This window comes from Mandrillus leucophaeus, unplaced genomic scaffold (genome assembly GCF_000951045.1).
Source record: "Mandrillus leucophaeus isolate KB7577 unplaced genomic scaffold, Mleu.le_1.0 Scaffold814, whole genome shotgun sequence".
NCBI classification, from domain to species: domain Eukaryota; kingdom Metazoa; phylum Chordata; class Mammalia; order Primates; family Cercopithecidae; genus Mandrillus; species Mandrillus leucophaeus.
In genome coordinates, this window is record NW_012108853.1 from 678,268 (window position 1) to 696,185 (window position 17,918).

Sequence of the window (17,918 nt, forward strand, 5' to 3'; positions counted from 1 at the left end):
ACTGTCCTCCATCTCAATATCGTGTCCCACAAGAAGGTCTTCAGGGGCAATAACATGCATGGGGCTTTCATCTTCCATGGTAACAATGTCTTCTTCTGGAATACCTCCTGAAGGACCTGCCTGACGCTGGTTCACAGTTAACTTTTTTTTTTTTTTTTTGGTAAGTAGGAATACACTCTAAAATAATGATAAAAAGTATGGTATAGTAAATACATAAACCAGTAACATAGTTTATTATCATTATCAAGTATCATGAACTGTACATAATTGTATGTGCTGTACTTTTATATTTTTGGCAGTGCAGTCAGTTTCTTTACACCAGCATTACCATAGACGTGTGAGTAATGTGGTACACTACAACATTAAGATGACTAGGTGATAGGAATTTTTTAGCTCCTTTATAACATATGGGACCACCATTGTAAATGTGGTTTGTCATTGATCAAAACAATGTTATGCAATGCATGACTGTATTATGTTTCCTCTTTCCTCTTATGTTCCCATTATAGCTTTTGTGTGTGCTTTTCCTTTAGCTTTGTGGCTTCTCAGCTTTCAGACCTTAGACTTTCCTCATTGACCAAATACCTGACTGCCAGACTACATCACACCCTACTGACAGTCTGTTCGTACCTGTATATAAATCCTTCAGTTCGTAAGCATGTATTTGTGTAAGATCATTATGTCCTCAAACTTATAGTGACTTCCCATCACATTTTGAGTAAAAATCAAAGTCCTTTAATGGCTGAGGCAAGGCCCTACTTCATTATAACTAGTTTTATGTTACTTCCTTTTATAAGGAGCTGTTTCTGTGTATCCTCTCATTTCTTCTCAAATATAATGACCTAGAAATTAAAAAAAAAAAAATTTCTAAAAGCCCTCTGGTCACCCTCAACTCCTATCTTCTTCTTCTTCTTTTTTTTTTTTTTGAGACGGGGTCCAGTCTGGAGTGCAGTGGCGTGATCTCGGTTCATTGCAACCTCTGCTTCCCAGGTTCAGGCTATTCTCCTGCCTCAGCCTCCCGAGTACCTGGGACCACAGGGGAACACCACCACACTCAACTAATTTGTTGTTTTTTTGATAGAGGCGAGGTCTCTCTATGTTGCCCAGGCTGGTCTCAAACTCCCGACCTCAAGTGATCTGCCCACCTCAGCCTCCCAAAGTGCTGAGACTACAGGTGTGAGCCACCATGCCCGACTTCAACTCCCGTCTTCTGTACTTTCTGCCCATTTTCTTGGTACTTCAGCCATGCAGTCGTCCTTGCTGCTCTTGATACATACAGACATACCAAGTAGACTCATGCCCCAGGGCTTTATACTTGCTGTGCCCCAGTGAGATGCTGTTTGGGCACCAGTTCTTCATCAGAGTCAACATCAAGGGCCTTTTCGTTGTAGTTTTGATACAGGTGGCTCACTTTCTCACCTCTTCTATGTCTCTACTTAATTGTCACCCCAGTGAGGCCTTCCTAAACTACCCTACTTAAAATCTACATGCCCTCCTCCCAGCACTTTCTATCCCCCTTCCCTGTTTCATGTTTCTTCATGACACTTATCAGCATCAAAATACTATCAAAGTTACTTGCTTATTTATTGCAGTTCTCTCATGCTTTAGTATCAGCTCCTGAAGATTGAGATTTTTATTTTGTTTCTATTACTGTAGAATAACAGGTGCTAAGCTGTTGCTTCTTGTGGGACAACCTACTAGGTTCTTAGTAGGTGTAGGTGTTTTCTAAGTAACAGTTGAATGAATAAATGCATGAGTGAATTTGACAGTTTTTCTTATTAAACTTATGAATAAACTTATTCATAAGGCATGAGGGGTGTCTTTCTTTTGTTTTCCATTTTACTTTCAGCCCTTGGCACATCATAGATATACAATAAGTGTTTATTAAATAGATAAATGAATGGTGACGGACCTGAAATAAAAGGTAGGACGTAATTTAACCTAAATTACAGTGATTTAATAGGCCTGACTGTCTTTCATGAGTAGTGGACAGAAACATGGAGACTTTGCTTCCGTTGACATTCTCTATATGGACTCCTCCTCCTCCCCTGCACTTGAGTTTGAGGTAGAGCTATGTGAATGAGAAAATCACTTTTCTGTAATTATTCTTCAGGGACTAAATCTGTTTGTCTCTCTGTTGTTTATAAAATTGGAGGCCAAACATTGGGTACATATGATGTTTATTTAGAACAAGTAACATAATGATTGAGAACAATTAGTGACACATAGGCCTTGTTTTCTTGCAGAAAATGCTGTCCTGTATCAAAACTACAAGGAAAAGGCCCTTGACATTGATTCCGATGAAGAGTCGGAGCCCAAAGAACAGAAGTCAGATGAAAAAATTGTGATTCACCATAAGCCATTGAGATCCACATGGAGCCAGCTCTCTGCAGTGAGTGTTTACCTTCTTTTCTATCTGTGGTAGGAAAAAAACAAGTTGTGGAAATTATGTGTGGATTTGGCTTTTGTTCTTTTCCGCCAGTGATACTGTAACTCTAAAGAGAAAGACTCCTTTTAGATTGTGAAATGTTTCTCGGAACTCTGCCGGCACTAATGAGAACGTGAACTTTGACACTTCTGATCAGGAAAATTAGGTTTGATAAAATAAAGTGCTATGAGATTGATGTACTGTGAACTCTGGAAACTCTTTCTACGAGGTCTCTTTTTTTTTTTTTTTTTGAGACGGAGTCTCGCTCTGCCGCCCAGGCTGGAGTGCAGTGGCCGGATCTCAGCTCACTGCAAGCTCCGCCTCCCGGGTTCACGCCATTCTCCTGCCTCAGCCTCCCGAGTAGTTGGGACTACAGGCGCCCGCCACCACGCCCGGCTAGTTTTTTGTATTTTTTAGTAGAGACAGGGCTTCACCGTGTTAGCCAGGATGGTCTCGATCTCCTGACCTCGTGATCCGCCCGTCTCGGCCTCCCAAAGTGCTGGGATTACAGGCTTGAGCCACCGCGCCCGGCCTATGAGGTTTCTCTTTTTGTTAAATATAGTGTAGTGTAAGCATAGTACTAACATAACCTGCACTTTGTCATTATTATGGCTGTGTGCATATATATGCGTGTGTGTTTATTTGTGTATGTATGCATTGATATGTACATGTATGTATGTACCTGTATATGTATCTCTGCACAATAGAGAGCTAGTTGCAGTTCTTCCTTGGAATTTTTTTTTTTTTTTGAAACGGGATCTTGCTCTGTCGCCCAGGCTAGAGTACAGTGGCACGATCTCGGCTCACTGCAGTCTCCTAGGTTCACGTGATTCTCCTGCCTCAGCCTCCTCCTGAGTAGCTGGGACTACAGGCGTGTTCCACCACACCCAGCTACTTTTTGTATTTTTAGTAGAGATGGGGTTTCACCGTGTTGGCCAGGCTGGTCTTGAACTCCTGCCCTCAAGTGATCCGCCAGCCTCAGCCTCCCAAAGTGCTGGGATTGCAGGCATGAGCCACTGCATCTAGCCCTTCCTTGGAAATTTAATTTGATATAGAAATATTTATATATTCTTAAAGCTGATTAATGAATGGTGTTCTGTTCCATCTCCCTCTGTGCCTTTTTTGTGTGCTTGTCTCTGACACTTAATTTTGTGTTGATGAGTAATTTCTCCTCTCTGCATCAGACACCTTTTGCTTTTTAACTGTATATTTTTTTCTTCGTGGCTTACAAAATGTCACAGTTTGATGCTTAGTTTACTTGATAAGAGTTTGGGCACAGCATTTGTGAATATCTGGTGAATTAGCAAGTAGAAAGGAATTCCCGTGACTGGCTTGGTTCGGGGGAGCTTTGCATCAAAAACAAGCCAGTACACCTCCATGAGTCCTTAGGCAATATCAGAGCAGAGGTGACAGAAGTGTTCAGAATCAGGAATCTTGTGCATTTAGGGAAAACACCAGTGTAAGAAAAGGAGTTGTTAATGTTGGTGCTTTATAGCCAGGGCCGTGGGAATGTGCATAGGTAAATGGTGGGAGACAACTTCTGCTTCAAGCTTTACCTTCCCTCTTCTCACCTGTATTGGAATTCAAAATTCAATACACCAAGCGCTTTCTCCCTGTCTTGTTCCCACCTCCTGATTTTGTTCTCAGGAGAATCTGTTCATTTCCAGGGCCTCTGAGGTATAGCACCCTTATGATTATGCCCAAAATTAAAATACCCACAGTGGCAGGGCAAGTAGAATGAATACATGATGCTGGTTTATGTAGGTGATAGGGAGTGGTGGGAGCTGTGGTGAACAGGCCTTATATAAATTGAGCAGCTACTACTTAGCTCAAACCAGGTGAGTGCAGGGGCTCACTGTGACCAGATGTTCTGATAATTAGAAAAGAGAATATGCAAATCCAGACTTTTATGAGTATTTTCCCAACTCAAATTTTAAAGAAATGTTGTGTGTTCAATAAAGTATTCAGATTTGACCTCTATGCTAACAGTTTGTAAATTCTGTGATATTTTTTAAAATTTTGCGTGTGGTTAGGTGGTCAAAGCGAACCACAGAATTGGTGTATTAATTAGCAGCCTTATAACCTAATCTAATGATCTCATGATATGTGTATCCCAAAACAGATATATGGAAAAACTGGTGACAAGGTCCATTGAGGCCTTGTCGGCTCTAAATGACTGTCATTCAGTTCATTCAGTTGTTGGTATGGACCATTTGGTAGAGGATTCAGGAGAAGAAAGAAGGCTGTGGATTTTTTGTTTCCTCTTTGTGGCAGCAGCTGTGTTTGTTAGCATAGGCCTAAATCCTGCTGTTGGTCTCCGAAAGAATGCTAAAAAGAAATGTGGATTTTTATGTCAGTTACACCCTGATCCCACTTAGCTTTAGCCCAAGAAACAGGCTGCCATATTTGTGCCTCCTGGAGTTTGGCTTTCATATAGATGAGCAAATGTACATACAATTAAATAATAGTGCATATCCTTCAGTTCAACTTTGTTTATGGACTTGCATTTTGTTTGGCAAAAAAATGAATGTTGTGTCTTTTGTAAATGATATGTAAACGATACGGATTTCATAGAACTATCTTGTAATAAAATGTAAAACTATAAAGTGAGTTCTGACTTTAGTGTATGTTATCTTGGAGTTTAGTGTTCCCGGGAGGCTTGTGTGTATTTATTGTGTTGCTTGGCAATTACATTAAATGAAAGCAGCATGATTGAACTTTGCCACTTAGCATTTCTTAGGCACCAGTCTGCATTTCTTTGTGCCTTTTGTGTCTTCTTTTCACTTAAATTTTACTTTAATTTTTTTTTTGTTATAAAGTGCTTTAAACCTGTAGAAAAATTAAAAGATAAATAAAGGTAATCAATTTCTGTGTACCTATCACTCAGATTGAATAAATGTTAATATTTTAACATATTTGCTTCATTTTCTATTTTTTTAGACTATTACAGCGAACCCCTCCTTCCTTTCCAGTTCTTTTCTCCTTCCTACCTCCCCAGAGATAACTTTATCACTATCCCTGACGTTCTCTTTTGCCCTTCTCATGAGGGTTTTCTGTCCACCAAAAAGATATAACCAGTTCTGGCTTTTAGGAAGGTAGATATTTTAACACCAGAAAGCAGTCATTACCTTTTTAGAAGCTCATCCACTACTAAATTTTCAAGGGGTATTTAGGACCCTAAAGAGAGGAGGCTTCGTTAATCATTAACAATGTCAGAATGTTTCTCATAAGTGATCGGCACCTCCATTTCTCTATCTGACCCCTCCTGATAGTGAAGCTGCAGTGTTTAGGGCAGGTCTCAGAAGACTTTCAACTTTAATATATATATTCAGCTTTCATATATAAATATATATGTGGGTGTATATATAGAGTTGGAGGTCTATATATATAAATACCTAGTATAATATATGTATTAAACCTAGTATTATCTGTATATTAAATACTAGGTTTTATATATACATATGTATAAAGTACTAGGTTTAAACCTAGTGTGTATATGTATACACCTAGTGTTTTATATGTATATACCTAGTGTTTTTATATATATATATATAGTGTTTTATATGTATATAAAATACTAGGTTTAATACTTAGTATTAAGTACTAAGTTTTAATACATAATACTTAGTATTAAACCTAGTATTTTATATACATATTAAACCTAGCATCATTCATACATATATATATATAAAATTATTCTTCCATCCTTAACTTTTAATAATCAAAATAGTAAGGTAGCCCTGGTCTAATTTTGCGTGTAACATTTTAACGCAGAGCACTTCTTAAAGTCAAGTCTTAATCCTAGAAAGAATAGGACAAGGGGTTTTCTGGCAGTGGGTTAGGTCTCAGTTTGGCATGTACCTTCACTTCCTGCTAAGGAGGGTAGGGAGTGAGTGCACATGTGCAGTAGCTAGTGTTGACTGTTTTATTTTCTAAAAAATCTCTTTATTGCAAACACCTGCCTGCCTCCTGGGATGGTGAAACTGTCCTTATCAGTTGACTGTAAGAAGCATCCATGATGCCAAATACTTTAGAAGTGCAGCAATTTGCAGTAATTTATGGTTGTTACATAAGATCTTTAAGCCTTCAGTCTGTGGTGTAATTTGTCTGAGCGTGTTTGTTTATGTTTCCTTTGGTTTCATTGGACCATGCCGGGTAAGACAGTGTTCAACTCTACAGGTGACGGGCGGTTCCCCATTTATGGTGTTGGGAGAGGTTTAACTGTAGTGTTGTCATTTAGGAATAAAGGAGAATTATAACTGTGTAAGAGGCATTTATTTAGTTGGGCCTCAGTAGAATAATAAATGATAGTCATTTGTTTAACTGAGCCTCAATGGAATAATGAGCCACAGACTCATCAGAGTATCAGGACTAAAGAAATAAGGCTACACACCTACAACTATGATCTGTCAGGTTTGTAGAAGATCAGATAGTTTTAGGTGTGCAGCCTTATTTCTGGGCCCTTTTTTCTGTTCCATTGGTCTGTGTGTCTGTTTTTGTACCAGTATCATGCTGTTTGGTTACTGTAGCCCTGCAGTACAGTTTGAAGTTGGGTAGTGTGATGCCTCCGGCTTTATTCTTTCGCTTAGGATTGTTTTGGTTATTTGGGCTCTTTTTTGGTTCCATATGGATTTTAGAATGGGTTTTTTCCAGTTTGTGAAGAATCTCAGTGGTAGTTTAGAATAGCATTGAATCTGTAAATTGCTTTGGGCAGTATGGCCATTTTAATGATATTAATTCTTCCTATCCATGAACATGTAATATTTGTGTATTTGTTTATGTCATCTTTGATTTCTTTGAGCAGTATTTTGTACTTCTTCTTGTAGAAATCTTTCACCTCCCTAATTAGCTGTATTCCTAGGTATCTTATTTTTTTGTGGCAATTGTGAATGGCAGTTTGTTCCTGATTTGGCTCTTGGCTTGACTGTTGTTGGTGTATAGGAATGCTAGTGATATTTGCACATCAATTTTGTATCCTGAGATTTTGCTAAAGTTTTTTTTATCAGCTTAAGAAGTTTTTGGGCTGAGACTGGGGCTTTCCGTATATAGGATCATGTCATCTGCAGACAGGGATAGTTTGACTTTCTCTCTTACTATTTGAACCCTCCCTCCCTTCCTCCCTGCCTCCCTCCCTCCCTCCCTCCCTCCCTCCCTTCCTGTCTTCCTTCCTGCCTTCCTCTCTTCCTCCCTTCCTCCTTTCATTCCTTCCTTTCTTCCCTTTTTCTTTCTTTTTCTTTCTCTTCCTAGATTGCCCTGGCTAGGACTTCCAGTAATATTGTATTAGTCTGTTGTTATGCTGCTGATAAAGACATTCCTGAGACTGGGTAATTTATACAGGAAAAAGGGTTCAATGGACTTACAGTCCCATGTGTCTGGAGAGGTTTCACAATCATGGTGGAAGACAAAGAGGAGCAAGTCACGTCTTATGTGGATGGCAGTAGGCAAAGAGAGAGCTTGTACAGGGAAGCTCCCGTTTTTAAAACCATCAGATCTGGTGAGACTTATTCACTATCATGAGAACAGCACAGGAAAGACCAGCCCCCTTAGTTCACTTACCTCCCACCTGGTCCCCCGACAACATGTGGGAATTCAATATGAGATTTGGGTGGGGACACAGACACACCATATCGACTGTGTTGAATAGGAGTGGTGAGAGATGGCATCCTTGTCTTGTGCTGGTTTTCAAGGGGAATGCTTCCAGCTTTTGTACATTTAGTATGATGATGTCGTGATGGGTTTGTAATATATCGCTTTTATTATTTTGAGGTATTTTCCTTTAATACCCAGTTTATTGAGGGCTTTTTTTTTTAACATGAATCAATGTTGAATTTTATCAAATGCCTTCTCTGTATCTGTTGAGATAATCATGTGGTTTTTGTCTTTAGTTCTGTTTATGTGTGCAAATCACTTATGTTGAACCAACCTTGCATCCCATGGATAAAGCCTACTTGATCATGGTGGATAAGCTTTTTGATGTGCTGCTGGATTTGGTTTGCCGTATTTTGTTGAGGATTTTTGCATGATGTTCATTACGGATATTGGCTTGAAGTTTTTTTTCTTTTGTTGTTGTATCTCTGCCAGGTTTTGGTATCAGGATGATGCTGGCCTCATAGAATGAGTTAGAGAGGAGTTCCTCTTCTCCATTTTTTTTTTTTGGAATAGTTTCAGTAGGAATGATACCAGCTCTTCTTTTTACATCTGGTAAAATTTAGCTATGAATCTGCCTGGTCCTGGGCTTTTTTTGGCTGGTACGCTGTTTATTCCTGCCTCAATTTCAGAAATCCTGATTGATCTCTTCAGGGATATGATTTCTTCTTAGTTCAGTCTTGGGAGGGTATATGTGTTCAGGAATTTATCCATTTCTTCTAGATTTTCTAGTTTATGTGCATAGAAGTATTTACAATGTTTTCTGATGGTTGTTTGAATTTCTGTGGGGTCAGTGGTAATATCCCCCTTGTCCTGAAATAATGTTAATGGTTGTAGTTCCCAGTTTGGGTTGGTCATATGTGAAAGGGATTTGAGGTTTTGAAACCTCAATGACTTTGAAAAGTAAGTTTTGACCTCTGGAGATTATCTGGAACTCTGCTCAGAGACAAAAACCCTGCTGCATGCAGGTAAATCGCCCAGTGCCTCACTCAAAACAGCAGCACAAACATTAAGCCAGCAGTTCTTGGATCTCTGGGAAAAGCATGTGGGTTTGAAGAAAAATATTGATTGTATTAGTCAGGGATGGAACACTGTGTACTTGTTACAGTTAATGCCAGGTGTGTAGTCAGCTGAACTGCAGGTTTTCCCAAGGGTTCATTCATTAGTAGGACCCCGGAAGTATTTATTGTCTTTCCTTTTAGATATATTTTGACTGGAGTTTTTGCTTTTCCATACCCCCTCCACATCTCCAAGATCATGTACTATGCATGTACTGAGAAATGACTATTGCAACACCAGTGTTTGTTATGTTAGGTTCAGTGATGGAACCAAAGCCATACTTGCCAGCTGTGCCCTGACCCCATTTATTTGCCATGGGGTGTGTTTGTGTAATTTCCATCACCTTGAAATGCCAGATACCTTTGGAAAGGGTGTTCTCTGTTCAGCACCTAATAGAGTCATCCTCTACTGCACTCGTCTTTTGTATTTGCTGACATGTGGCTTTATCAGTAATCTTGTCATTGGAATGTTTCTTCAGTTTGCTTAAAAATTTTGAACTCTGTAGTCAGAAATGGTTTGACTTCTTAAAGTATTCTAATTTTAATTGAAGTATTTTAACTAAAGTATTTTAATTTTAATGAAAGTGTTTTAACTAAAGTATTTTAATTAAAGTATTTTTCAGCTCTGTGCTTAGTGTGGCTAACAGTGCAATGGGAGATCTAGAATTCAGACCTCAGTCTTTGGTTCTGGGCTCAGCTCTTAAGGCATGCATAGTGTACCTGTGGGAGACTTTCTGGAATTGCAGGATGAGAAAGGAAGATTTGAAAAGCAGGAATTTTATTATAAATATCATTTTATTCCATTGAAAATATAGCAGACCCTTTGGCATCTTAGTAGTTTGATATGATGGGACTTCTTATTTTAGAATGTACACTGTGCTTATTGTGAAAGACATACTATTTTCTAGTACAAATCAGAGCTCAACAAATGTAATATACCTGAAATCATTCTGTTTGCAGAAATGCTGAATGGATTTAAACTTATTCTTTTCCCCAAATTTTTACATTTGTCTGAATTTTCAGTTGTTTGTCACTTGTTGCTTAAAATAGTAATTTTTGCAGTTTTATGATTTTTCATTTACAGTTTGGCAATGCAGCAGTCTCATAATATTATTTTTTTTTACTTTAGATGGTGACTGAAACCTTTTACCATTTTTTTTGTGTGTGTATAAGATATGGAAAATTATTTTCACTTTTTATGGCTGGCTCTCATTTAGCTCACATTATAGTTTAAACAGTTAGAACTGCAGGCACATACTAGTCCACACTTTTAAGTTGGCCCGTGGGTCTTCTGAAATCCTTGTGTCCTTGTAAACAGAAATAGAGGCCCATGTGCCTAGACCTGAGACCCATGGTTTGGATATTTGTCGCCTCTAAAACTCACATGAAAATTTAATTCCTAATGTAGCAGTATTGAGAGGTGGAGCCTTTAAGAAGTGATTAGATCATGAGGGCTCTGCCTGCATGAATAGATTAACAGCCACAGATTACTGGGCTAATGGATTAATGAGTTATCATGGGAGGGGAACAGGTGGCTTTACAGGAAGAGGAAGAGAGACCTGAGCTATCTCGTTAGCGTGCTCAGCTTCCTTGCCATATGATACCCTGCGCTACTTCGAGGCTCTTCAGAGTGTCGCCACCGGCAGGAAGGCTCTCACCAAATGTAGCCCCTCAGCCCTGAACTTCTTAGCCTCTGTAACTGTAGGAAATAAATTCCTTTGCTTCATAAATTACTCAAGTTCAGGTATTCTGTTTTAAGCACCCCAAAATGGACTAAGACACACCCTAATTAGAATTACTACTCTAGTTAAGAGAGATAAAGGTGGGGGACTACTTAGCTTGAGCCAGGGACTGGGCTCTGTGTGTAGTCTTGCTTTTTATGCATAATTAGATTATGGCATTCTCTTAAAGTTTCTGAAAATTAACTTGATTTATGTAAGACGTATATAATATGTCCTTCATGTAGAGAATAATTCAGACATTTTGGACCAGGTGCAGTGGGTCCCGTCTGTAATCCCAGAACTTTGGAAGGCTGAGGCAGGAGGATCTCTTGAGCCCAGGAGTTTGAGATCAGCCTGGGCAACATAGTGAGACCCCCATCTCAAAAAAAAAAAAAAAAAAGAGCAGGAAGAATAATTGGAACATTTCAGATAAGACTAAAGGCTGTTTTGGTTATTTGTGCAATCCCAGTCTCTATCCCCTTCTCCATAGATATGCTGCTCTCAATTTGGTAATACTCTTCTGAAAACCCACATATATACATTTAAGGAAACAATATAGATTACCCATATTTATGTAAATACACAGATTATTTATACTGCACAGCTTGCTTCTCTTCTGAACTATGTGTCTTATAAATCGTTTCATATCGACACATGATTTACAGTGTTATAACTCTGCATTAATACATAGGATGGATATGCATTTAGCCATCTTTACTGGGGGAGTATCATACATGCTTTAAGAATCTAATAAAAATTGTGAGCCATAGGCTTTCTCTGTAGAAAAATACATACATGTATACATGTAATTTTTTTTTTATAATTTTTGTTTTGTTTTTTCAGGTTTAGTTGGAGAGTATCTTTTTCTTGACTTTATTTCCAAGTACTAGGAGCACCTTAGTGTAGCTTTTTATGTATTGAGTATAGTTTCCATGTTGTTAATATCACTTTAAAAAGTTTTTCTGTATCTGAATTGTTGCAGTGTTGGAACTTCATATAACTCCTAATAACATAGGCAGAGATTGAGGAAAAAACTACTCTGATTGGAGCTGAGTAATTAAAGGACAACTGAGTGATAGATCTGCCAATATTTATGAAATTGATTCTTCTGAGAGAGCAATGAAGTGTTGGGATGTGGGGGTGTATGCGCCAGTTGCCCTAGGGTAGGCAGAGATCAGAAATGACAGGTGCTCCAAGAAAGTAGGAGGAGATGAAAACATGGTTAGTTAATTCTTAAGGGCATAACTACAAAAGCAGATGTCTCAACTGCAGACCTACAACAGGGTCCAAATAGAGAGGGTCTTCTTATTTCATTGAGTAGAAAATCAATGAGAGAGGTTGATGAATTCATTGTCTTCATCAAGGGCCTGCCCCACATGAAGTTCTCTCTATGGCAGGCCTTGGAGATAGAGCAAGAACAGACTCCACCTTGCATTCATGTCCTTATAAACACCCTGAATGGCAAGACAGACGTCAGCAATCAAACCATCCCATAGATAAATGCATAATTACTATTGTGGTAACGCTGTGAAGGACTTACTGGTGCTGCTGCAAGAGAAGAGCACCTGTCTGGGTAAGGTGCAGCCAGTGGAGAGCAGGTGTCAGAGGAGGTGACGTGAGCTGTCGTCTGGAGGGTCCAGGATGATAGCTGGTGGGGCACAGTTGGGGAGTGGCAGGATAGAAGAGTCCCAGGTAGATAAAATGTCATGTGCACAGACCTTTTGGGGTGATGGTGGGTAAGAGGAGTTGGGATAAGGCCAGTGCAGCTGGAACGTCTTGATCACCTTTGTGGATTTTTCCTCATTCCTCTGTTCTCTAAATGTTGAAGGGTCCCTGAGCTCATCCCTGGGCCTCTTCTCTCACCTGCACTCATGTGATGGTTTTATCAATCTTGTACTTTTAAGTATGTCATGTTCTCTGATGACTTCCAAGTTATTGCTTACTGTGAAATCAAATTAAATTGTGGACTTATTCTCAACTAGCTATTTCTTTTGGGGAGGTGGAAGGGATACATTCAAGAATAATAGCAGTCTGTAGCAATACAGTATAATTAGATAGAAGAGAAGACTCAGGGATGTTGAGGAGTTCTGAATAACTGCGTAGAAAGGCTTTCTCATACTGACTTTGGATTGCAGACTCATCTGTGGGATTCTTGTATTTGCCCTGTTGAGCTTATGTATCTTCTTGTGGGGTCTCCTTCTTCAGTCCAAAGATGGGGCTATTTCTCAGGGCCACATCCACACAGTGGCTGGTCTCCATGATGACTGGAGAATATTGTCACCTTCAAAATTACTATTGAATCTTTAAATATGGAATAAATCCTTAAAAATTTGTTACTCAAATTTTGTGGATTTATCTGGAGCACACATAGCCTGTTGATTCTCTAGATTATTAGCTTGTACTCTAATATCTTAATATTAGGATGTTTATTATCTATATTTCTATTATTTTGAGGAGATGAGAACTATATAGTCAGTGGACAACTTCTGCAGCAGGAAGTATTATTGACACTAAAATAAAATCGCAGATTATTTCCCTCTTTGTAGAGAATAAGCGTATCCAAATGTAATAATACAAAAATGGAGCAATTTGCACTTTGCATGGTTAGAAACCCTGCTTCTGGTTGTGGAGTGCAAAGGAGTCTGATTGTTGTGTGCCCACCTAGGCCACGGGGAGCCCTTATATCCACACGGGTCCAAAGTCTCTGAATGAGCAGACTGAGTTGCAGAATAGCTGTTAGCTCTGGGATCATCACAGTATTGATTTATTTACATGCAGTTAAATTACTGACCAAATATTTGCAGGAGACTTATTGTGTACCAGGATTGTGTTAGGTAATTTCAGATACAGTTTATGTAGTCCCCAGGACAATGCCACAAGGGTAAGTACAAATTCTTTACATTGTAACAAGTCAGCTGAGAGGCTAGGATGTTAAATGCTGCTGCTGGTTAAGGTCTTGAGATTACTTGGAACAGCCTCTGCAGTGACCTCAAAAAATGGATACATGTACCTAGGGCTCTGCAAGAGCAGGAACTATATTTCTCCCAGGTGCTCAGCCAATAATGTGACTGCAACTCTGCCTGTGGACTCTTTTCTCGTCTCATGAATTGGCTTATTTTCCCTTTTTACTATGCTTGTCTTTTTCCTGAAAGCTCCAGCATACTCAGTTTCTGAGTTCTTTTTTTTTTTTTTTTTGAGACAGTTGCCCAGGCTTGAGTGCAGTGGCAGGATGTCAGTTCACTACAACCTCCACCTCCTGTAAGTGATTCTCCTGCCTCAACCTCCTGAGGAGCTAGGATTACAGGTGCCCGCCACCACGCCGGGCTAATTTTTGTATTTTTAATAGAGACAGGGTTTTGTCATGTTGGTCAGACTGGTCTCGAACTCCTAAGCCCAGGTTATCTGTTCGCCTTGACCTCCCAAAGTGCTGGGATTACAGGCATGAGTCACAATGCCAGGCCTCTGAGTTCTTGTAACTTACACTTGAGGCTGTGTTAACAGCCCCGTCCTGCCCTCAAGTCACTCTTTCAGCTTCCAATGTATTTTTGAAAGGATGTAGGCCAGAATGCCAAAGTGAGTGACACAGTTTAGTTGCCCAGTTTAGTTCCTTGAGAGAGAGGGGATTATATTGGCTCAGCTACTTTGTCCCCACTTAATAGGTCACTAGAACATGTATTGTCATTTAGCCAGGTGCTTAACGAACTCTGCTCCAGTCAGCTTTGGTTGGCTTCCATGATGTACTGCGGCACAAAATGTGGTCCCTTGGGGCCGCTTCTTTTGCAGAGGCTGTAAGTAGAATGGTTTTTCTTGTAGAGGTCCATGGGAGTGTTAAAACAACATGACCGACTGACTTTTGTCTAGTGTGAATTTATACATTATAGAGTGGACATTGTAACCATGGTCTTTATCAGCCACTTAACATGATAAGAAATATGTTCTGCCTTGTAAACCAGTATGTGTGTCTGAACGTATATGTTTGTACATGTGTATGTGTGTATATATCTCAAAGAAATTTTACAAGGCAGGAGTTTATACTTCTGCTTGCAGTGTACTATAGTATTTTAATTTTTTTTCTGTTTGTTACATTTAAATAGATAACGATCACTTTACCATAAGACTTTATTTTGCATTCACTGACAGTTTATAACTTATAATTTGAACAGTGCTAATATCTGACTCCAAAATTAATTGTTTTCCACTGCATCGTAGTGAATGAGGCAAACAAAACAAGGCTAAAACCCAGCCTACCCTCTAGGTGCTTAGAACCTAGAGCAGAAGACAATACAAATGAAATGTCTAAATGATATTTTGAAAGGATGTAGGACAGAATGCCAAAGTGAAAGACACAGTTGGAATCACAGAAAGCAGTGAAGTGAAGGTGAGAAAAGTTTTGTCTATAGGATGTGACTTAAACTAGTAGGGCTAATTGGGCAGAAGAGTAGAAAATAAAAGTAATGAAGGTATAAATCACTTGAACAAAGCTTTTTCTTTTTTCTTTTTTTTTTCTTTTCGGTAGACACAGGAAACAGGATTTCACCATGTTGGCCGGGCTGGTCTCGAACTCCTGGCCTCCCGTGATCCACTTGCCTCGGCCTCCCAAAGTGCTGGGATTACAGGCGTGAGTCATTGTGCCTGGCCAATAAAGCTTGATAGTAGCAAAGGGAAGAAGAGAGATAGGAATTCTGTGTCTGTTTCTCAGAACTCCGTACAATAAGATAATTCCTGTCCAAAGAAACCACTCTGCTTTGTACATCTAATGCAAAGCATCAGTTTACTCTATTATCCATTTTTCAGAAACAGATTTTGCTCAGGTTAGATTTTTATTGCAAAACCTCAGAAATTCACTGTCGCTGTTGTTCTAAGTAGCTTATTATTTTGGAGTTTGTCATTCCTATCCACTTGTCATTTTACAAAATTAGCAAACAAAAGTAAAATAGCAACTAATATGTTGGCATCATCTTTAGAAACAGGTATTCTTTTCTTCTGCAAGAGAGGAACCTCAGACCTGTTCTACTTTCCTTAACCCCTTGACTCATACCTTCACTATGTGTAAGTGGCGTCATTCTCAGTTACACAGACTCTTAACAGGCCTTTCCTCCTTTATCTCTCATGCTTGCAGATCGGCCTGTCATCACTCATTTTCAGCACTGTCTCATAAGCCATTGCTCAGTTTGGACTTGATTAAAATCTTTCTTTCTTACTGCCTCCCTTTACCTTAGCTTCTCATTTCTTTTATCTACAGGTGGTCATCTCTCCTTTCTCTAGTTTCTCTTTGGGGCAGCAACAAAGAAATAGAGGTATTTATTGGCACCCTTGAACAGTTCTACTTGTCTGCCCTACTCTAGTTTTCTTTCTTTTTTGGGAGAGGATGTTGAAGTAGTATTTCAGTTTTTGTTATTCAAAGTGTTGCTTTAATTGCAAAGCCAAGACGTATTTGTACAGAAAAATCAGAAAGTACCAATAAATAAAAATAAAAAAAATCGAACTATCTCTTTCTGTTCAATCACTATTAACATTTTTGTGTATAACTTTTCAGTTTTAAAAATATATATAGAGAGGGGTTGTCTTTTATGCAAAAATCAATAATGTAGTAATAGTTTTGTCATTTTTTTCTCTTCATGTTGTAAATATCTTTTCATGTTATTAAGCCTGCTGTTTTATCACCTTTTTTTTTAACAGTGTTATGAATGACCTTCCATGTCATTAAATATTCTTCTACAACAACCTTTTTAAAGCCCGCATACTAGTTCCTCAAATAAGTGGATGTTTAGCTCTTTTAACCAATTTCCTGTTGTTAATCTATATGTGTTTGTTTCTAATTTTTCAATTTAAAATTCAAAATTTAAAGCTGATTAAGTTTTTAAGAATAATTATTTTTGAACTACTGAAGTAAAAGAATTACCTTCTCCTTATTAAAAAAAATAAATGTAAGAGTTAAGATTGAAAGCTGCTTGACTTTACCACCATTCCCAACTCCTCAGCTGTTAAACACTGCTGTAAGTCTGGTCTATTCCCCAGTATTTTATTAAATAGTGCACGTTTAAAAATTGATAATCTTTGGTTAAATTATAGAATTGCCCTTTACCCTGAATTTATTCCCTTTCGTCCTTGCTAATTCTGTGTCATTAGCTTTTCATGTATTTGTTAACCTCATTTTCTCTTCTTAATTTAGCTGATAGATACATGAGAACTGGATCTCTTGTTCATTTGGGGGATAGAGAATACATTTTGGTCCAGGCTCAGTAACCCACAGCAGGGAATGCAAGTTAGAGAGAGCCACAAGTAAAAGAGAGGAATTTGTTTGGTGGTAGAAATGTCAGGATTAATCAACAAGTTAAATGACCAGGGAGCCCTGCTGACAGCTTAGCTTTCACTGCAGCAGAAGCCAGGAAGCCAATGAGAGATGTTGTTTCTGGGGCATTCAGGGGGAGGAACTTAATTTAGGAGAAGAGTAGCTTGGACAGCTCTTTAAAAACTCTGAAGTTTTAGAAGGCAGTGTGCTACAGCGATGAAGAGCTCAGGCTTTGGGGGTGGACAAGCAGACCTGAGTTTGAATCTCAGCTTTCCACTTATTAGGGTGAATGACTTAACTTTTCTGTGTCTCCGTTCTTTATTTATAAACTAGGGATAGTAATGCCTTCCTCACAGAATTGTTATAGGGTTTAGATGCATGGAAGGAACAGTACCTGGTTCATGGTAAACATTTGATATAATGGTAGTTTGAGAAATAAATTAAGAACCAACCAGAACTCTGAATCAGGAATTGACGTGGGTAGCAAGCTAGTGAGTGCTGGGTGCAAATGAAGTAATGCATGTTTATCTCCTAAATGTACGAAGCACAACAGTTCATTCTTGTGCATTTAATTACGTATCTGTAGTTTGTATTCTCAGCTTCATGTCTGTAAATTTGGGTTCATTCAGGAATCCTGGCTCTGTCTGTAGATGGTGATGCCGGCCATAGAGGAGCAAATGTCCTGGCCTGCTTTATCTGAGTTTTCCATTATTTTATCAAACTCGATGTTGTCTGCTTGAGGCTGAGTACTTGCTATTTCTTGAGATCCAAAC

At 38.9% G+C, this 17,918-nt stretch overlaps 1 protein-coding gene across 3 annotated transcripts in view; it reads left to right on the plus strand.

The window, feature by feature from the left end:
* The window catches only part of ARHGEF26 (Rho guanine nucleotide exchange factor (GEF) 26), a 145,312-nt gene that overhangs the window by 7,256 nt on the left and 120,138 nt on the right, over positions 1-17,918 (plus strand). For all 3 annotated transcript variants that reach the window (XM_011967877.1, XM_011967875.1, XM_011967878.1), the window contains exon 4: positions 2,247-2,392. In XM_011967877.1, the coding sequence (XP_011823267.1) occupies positions 2,247-2,392 (146 nt within the window). The remainder of the gene's footprint in view (positions 1-2,246; positions 2,393-17,918) is intronic.